The sequence below is a fragment of the Musca autumnalis genome, unplaced genomic scaffold (genome assembly GCF_047663935.1).
Source record: "Musca autumnalis isolate F117 unplaced genomic scaffold, ASM4766393v1 scaffold_5, whole genome shotgun sequence".
NCBI lineage: Eukaryota > Metazoa > Arthropoda > Insecta > Diptera > Muscidae > Musca > Musca autumnalis.
Window position 1 is genome coordinate 199,769,359 of NW_027412088.1, and position 6,379 is coordinate 199,775,737.

General features: G+C 33.9%; 1 protein-coding gene across 1 annotated transcript; it reads right to left on the reverse strand.

The window, feature by feature from the left end:
- Positions 1-1,963: 1,963 nt before the first annotated feature.
- Positions 1,964-5,439, reverse strand: LOC141386910 (trypsin beta-like). The gene is made up of 3 exons (XM_073955812.1): positions 5,146-5,439; positions 4,860-5,096; positions 1,964-2,008 (listed from the first exon to the last, which is right to left on the reverse strand). The coding sequence occupies exons 1-3, from the start codon at positions 5,437-5,439 to the stop codon at positions 1,964-1,966; spliced, it is 576 nt and encodes a 191-aa protein (XP_073811913.1).
- Between the last annotated feature and the right edge of the window lie 940 nt (positions 5,440-6,379).

The window sequence follows — 6,379 nt, forward strand, 5'->3', positions numbered from 1 at the left end:
GCCTTAAGAGAACTGATGAGTCCAAGCGGCGTTGGACGAAACTAGTCTTTTCTGCTTTTCCCTAAAATAAATCAATTTTAACTGTAACCACTTTAAAAACTTGTTGTTTTTAAAATTTGAAATGTGATTAAGCTGACTTACTTTACAAATAATATTTTTTTTTTTTTATAATTCATTGGAACGCAAGAAGTCTTTAAGACCAAAACATTGCATTGCCATTATATACAAACATTTTTGCAGATTATTCCATAATCATTATCAAGGCAAATTCATATAAGGTATATGCATGAATTACAACAACAAACAAATTTACAAAAACAACATTGTTGTTATTGAAAATTAATTGTCAAAGATAAATATCGAATAATAGGGTCGTTCCAAAAATATGTTCAGGAAAAACATAAATACATTTTGAAAATCATCTAAAATAGAACAAATTTGAATCAAAATGTAAATATAACGCATTCAGAACTTTCGTAGGTAATTTTTATTACAAGTTTATGATGAAAAGAAGTATTTTATGGTAGCAAATTTCGAAATGTCAAATTTCACGAGTAGACCCTATTACATTTTGAAAACCAAATTTACAAAAAAAGTTAAAATACAGGTGATTGTCACTTCTACCTTCTATAAATATACCTTGATCATTATCTAAATTTTTATTTTTTTAATAATTTTAATTGCTCTGTTCCAGAACCTGCAAGAAGCTACTATTTTTACTACGATAACATTTATTCCTTTATGTTATCGGAAAAAATTTTAAAAATTAGTAGATTCTTGCAGTTCTGGGACAAACCAAAAATTTAATGCATATTAGAGACACTAACCCTGCGTTTACACATGACAGGACATTTGAGTTCATGTATTGATTGTCAAAAACCCAAAACTTGGCTGTGTGACGTAAGCGTCCCGACAACTGCAAAAACAGTTGTGAAATTATGAATGAAAATAGTCGGATTTTTTATTTTCCACTTACATATTTTATTTTTGTTCATGTTCTTTTGTTTTCAACATATTTCAATTATTATCTCACTTATTTTCACAAAAATGTCAAAATTTTGCTACCCTACCATGGTTTAATAATAAAGGTTAGCTAAAGCTGTCTGTCAATTTAATTTTTTTTCTTTCGACTGTTCCTAAAACGTCAAAACAATATACACAATATTTGTATGTGTGTGTGTGATGTTTGAATAATATGCCAACAATTTTAAAAACAATCGAATTCAATGATTTTCAAAATTGTTTTTAGAGCATTTGTATGGAAGAAATCCTTCAGCTTATTATTGAAACAAACATTGTATCATATCCACAACTCGATTATGTGGAGAAACCTTGGCCCTTCATACACTTTTCGCATTTTTTACAAAATGCTCAAAATTGGTATTTTGTAAACAAACCCACTTGTTGCCTTTTTGTTTACTAATTTTGAAGTTTTATGAATTCAGGAAAAACTAGGGTTCTATAGATTTTTTTCATTTAAATCTACCTCTTTACTTATACCATGTACCCTACTGTCAGACTGAAAAAAGATGGACAGTTGGGAGACAAACAAAGACATAAATACAACTAAGACTAGACAAAATGCATGCAACAAAAAAATGTTTACGAAACTTTGTATAGAAACATTACCCTTAACAGGTTGCAGTTAATTCAAAATCGCAACCAAGGAGGAACATTTCATGTAATGGTATCAGAAACGAAATTTATGAATTCAAGGATCTATTCAAGAATAATTCTATGTCAATTGGATCGGTAAATTCGGTTAAATACGTAAAAATGTATAAAAGAAAAAAATGTTATATCACCATATCGTGATATAACATTATGTTAAATTCAAAAGCCATTCACTGAAGAATGATAGCAAACAAAATGTCTTATCTTGTTGTATTTATGTCTTTGAGACAAACAACAAATGTATAGCTGTGTTCCTTTACTTATCTGAGGTTACCATTTGTTACCATTTTTAGCCGGCAAAGCGTTCCTTAACCACAGGCTCCCAGACAAATTTCTGCAGGTAAAAAATGACAGAACTGATTTTTCGACTTTTGTTTGACGGTTATTTCACAATGAAGAAAAAATTGACGAAAAACAGAAGAAAAAGTCGAATGCTGACAAAACTAAATTAAAAACTGTGAAATAAAAGACGAAAATTGATTTTTTATGTTTTTTTTGACATTGCTACCAGATCTACCATTTTCCGTTCTTTTACTTTTCTGGTAAAAATGTTCATGAGAGAGCAATTTTGATGTATGTAGCTTTGTTCCTTTACTGCTATGCCTAAATACGACCGTATTCCCAGGGCGTGTGTGGTGAAAAAGTAGAACACATGTATTGTTATAAGAACTACCCATGATTAAATAATAATAAGGTGGCGTAAAATGACCAGATGATTGGTTTCAATCGGTCAAATTTTTTGTTATTGTGAATAAATTGTATGAAAACGTAAACAAACGTTTTGACATATTGAACAATTTTTGGCAAAAACAGAGTTGTATTTGTGCTACTTACGTGACCTGTTAAATAGATCTTGGAACTACCGAAATACGTCGAGCGTATACTTTTTGTAAGTTGAACATTTTCAACTTTGACAGAACGTACGATATGTTATTGTATGTAAGTATGTGTGTGTTTTGTATTTTGAAAACAAAAGCCCAACAAAACATGAAATACAATTTATTGCAAAGGAAAAATGTTTGTTTTACGAATGAAAACATTTAATAAAGTTTCAGTCGCGGTTTTTGTGTTTTAAATGGGATTTCGGTTTAACGTATTTGGGTAATACGGACGCTCAGAGAGCGTTGTTGTGGTAGGTAGGTGAATATTTTTTGTTAGTCACGACTTAAATTAGGTATAGCTGTTACGTCAAACTTTCTTAAAGTTCACCACTTTTACCATTTTTAACTCGGAAAGCGTTCCTTTACCCCAAAAAGTTGTAAAATTTTAAGAAACAATTAAGAGAAAGCATGCCAAAATGGCTTTTTCTTTTACTACTTTCTGCTCTTTTACTACTTCGTGTTGTAAAAAGAGAAAAATCTGTCAAACTGCCGATTTGACATTTATTTGACAATGAAGCCAAAAGAAAGAAGAAAAGAACGCGCTTTGTCAAAGCAAAATAAAAAGAAATAAAATAAAATAAGTATAAATACTAAAAAAATTAAACCAAACAAATAAAAAAACGGTGACATTTATTTAGTTTGTTGTTATTTTTTTAAGCAGCCGTGTTTGTTTTTTGACATCGCTGCAAGATCTACTATTTTTCCGTTCCTTTACTTTTGTGCAAAACTTCTTGCGTAAGAGCAATTTTGGTAGTTTTCTCTTTTGCTACTTTTATTATTAAAAAGGTAAAGGAACAATGCTTGTATTAGTAAATCAGAGTTGTATTTGGAGACAAATTGCCTGGTATAAAGGCCTAGTAAATGTATTGCTCTAGTACAGAGATAGAAGGTTATCTGTCCACTCAATATCATTAGAATGTCTTAAGCCAGGTACACACGATCAGTTTTTACTGTCGAATTTTCGGAAATATCTATAAGTGTCAAACTGTTCACCATGGTACAAATACACAGGTAGCCGCATCGGCAATTGTTGGTAACATAAGATGTCAAAATTTGACATCAATTCAATGCAATTGACACATTATATTACCATCAGCTGGCTTGATAATGCTACCTGTATTATTGTACCATGCTGTTCACCAACCACAAATATTAAATATATTATGGGTTCTTTACACGGTACGTTTTTTTCATATGAGTTGTCATTTTGCATATACATTTTGTATGGGAGAAGTGACAACTCATATGTAAAAAACATACCGTGTAAAGTACCCATTAGCGGCCACACTGGCAAGCAACCGATTATTTGAGCAAAACTGACTGTCAAAACTGATCGTGTGTAATACCTTAGACAGACGGCAGAGTTAATTTGCATCAAAAATTCCTTAATTTGAATTAACTTTTTACCCTGACAGACGATAGTTTCTGCATTTATGAAACAGCTGATTGTGTTGTTTGTTTGTACCCAGCAGACCATTTCATAAAATTTTACAAAAGTTCAAAACAAATATACTTTCTACAATTGACTTTTTCACCACGATAATGCGAAAATAAATTTAATTTATTCGCGATATTCGCGATCTTTTTAATATTAAAAAAATGTCGCAAAATGTCTATAGAATTGGTATGGTGGGTAATGAAATGCTTGTGAAAATAAACATTTTAAAAATAGATTTGATAGAAGGCTCGAAAAACTATTAGCTGTTATTCTGTTCGCGAAAGACCACTACTTATTTGAAAGAAACGCGAAAATTTCTGATTTGTTTTCCTTTTTTATTTTCATAAACATGGAAATTTGACAAAAGACAATTGATTTTCAACAGCATTGCCATATTTAAATTGCTAAATTCATTATAAATTCAATTTGATTTTGTGCATTTGAAATGGGGATAAGGCCATGTTTATATTATAGCCATGGCACAATTACCCAGGTAGTGGCATCGTAAAATTTTGAATATGTTATGTCAAAACTTTCTTTATGTTGTTGGGAAATTACAACAAAAATAATTTTTTTATAAAGGGATTTGACTTTTCATATTCGATCAGCTGACGTGATACCACTACCTGGTAGTTCTGCCATGATTATAGCCTTTTCGGGGTTAACCTTCTTAATTAGGATTTACTTGACGTATACGTAAAGGAATTAACATTTGAAACCCAGTGGGTTTGTTAAATCCGCTTATATATAAACGTACTATAATGTTCAAATTAATTTGAATTAAGGCTGTTAATGCAAATTAAGAGGCTGTAATCGTGTGTACCCCACTTTACATAAAACTCCACCCTAAAAACCCTTTGGAATACCATCAACAAATTGGCAACGTTTCTGTAGACACCGGAGTAATCGGTGCGAGCACAGCCAACATCCCAGGAAACAATACCAACCAATTCACCGTTAGCCACCAATGGATCACCAGAATCACCTTGGCAAGCATCCTTACCGCCATTTTCAACAGCAGCGCACAACATATCATCGGTGATTTCATTGACACCGGCATATTGACGATTGCAGACATTACGATCGACAATCAATACCTCAGCCTTTTGAATCGTAGTTTTCGTTCTTGACAATACGTTGGGCACCAATGACATTGGTACTGCCAGCAACCTTGGTAACACCATATTGGATACTGAAGCTGCTGGCGCCCAAGAAGCTGTAGATGCAATGGGCGGCAGTGACAACGACACGAGATTTATAAATGCTACCACCGCAGATATGGGAACCCAACATGCGTACAGAAACTTGATAGGGGTATTTATCAATGGTTGTGTCTTCACCGCCAACAGCACGGCCTTCCAAATCAGGAACCAAGCGTGGCAAAATGATACTGCTATAGGCAGAGGCAGCCATTAAGGCCAATAAAACGAAAGCACAAAGATACATCTTCTCTTCCCCAAACAAAGTCAGAAGCTATGTGACTTCCATTGAAGCTATGGCTATTTTAGATATATTCAGGGTTTCGTAGGAGCTTGTGCCAGTTTTCATCAAAATATCAGATATCATGTGTCCAACAACAACCTACTGTATGTCTATCGGGGTAGTAAATTACTATGATAATAGTAAAGCTAGAATCGGCTGATAACATTCATCGCGGCTAGCCGTTAGTTTTCCTCTTAACTGTGATTTGTTATACATATTACTTTGATTGTAACGTCGTGTGACTGAAACTATGTATGCTTCGCAAAGCGTGTGCCAAAAATGGGAATTTTAAATTAAAGTTTGTTGATTTATTGCACTTGTCGGATCTTTAAAAAAACAATATGGCTGGGTATTCAGTAGGTTGTTGTTTTAACAGTTTATTATTATGTTTGTATGTTCGTTCTTCTGTTCAATCTGGCTCCGGGGTTATATCCAGTTCCAGGAAAATGGCTGCTTCGATGAGATGTAGCCACAGATCCAATGGAGATAGATGAGTAGGTTTGGCGGGGCAGTTGAAAAGGTGTTTTGTGTCGTGCGGGCCCGTGCCGCATACTGGGCAGAAGTCTTGCACGGCGCGATAGATTTCCGCCCAATAAGAATTCAGGCGACTGCAATATCCAGAGCGTAGTTGAGCCAAAACTACTCAGGTTTGTCGTGGCAGCTGACGCTCCTCAGCTGCGATAGATGGGGGATGTACTCCGAGAACTTTATTCACAATATATTTGCTTATGGCCTTAGCACCTGCATCCGTGTGAATACTATTTCAACCTGCTTGATATGCCTGTTGATCTAGAAGTTCTCTCCTATATTGTTGGACCTCCCTCTCTAGAGCATGAATATCCTTCCTGATATGCCTGAATGTGTCGGGCCTAGTCAGAAGATGGTGATAGGGATGGCTCCCACG

Excerpts from the sequence above, each read along its gene's own strand:
- LOC141386910 (XM_073955812.1), bottom strand. The coding sequence starts at position 5,439 with ATGTATCTTTGTGCTTTCGTTTTATTGGCCTTAATGGCTGCCTCTGCC. Across the intron at positions 5,097-5,145 it reads AGGTTGCTGGCAGTACCAAT|GCTGAGGTATTGATTGTCGA; the intron begins GTCATTGGTGCC and ends ACGATTCAAAAG. Across the intron at positions 2,009-4,859 it reads ACGTTGCCAATTTGTTGATG|AAATTTGTCTGGGAGCCTGT; the intron begins GTATTCCAAAGG and ends TTTTACCTGCAG.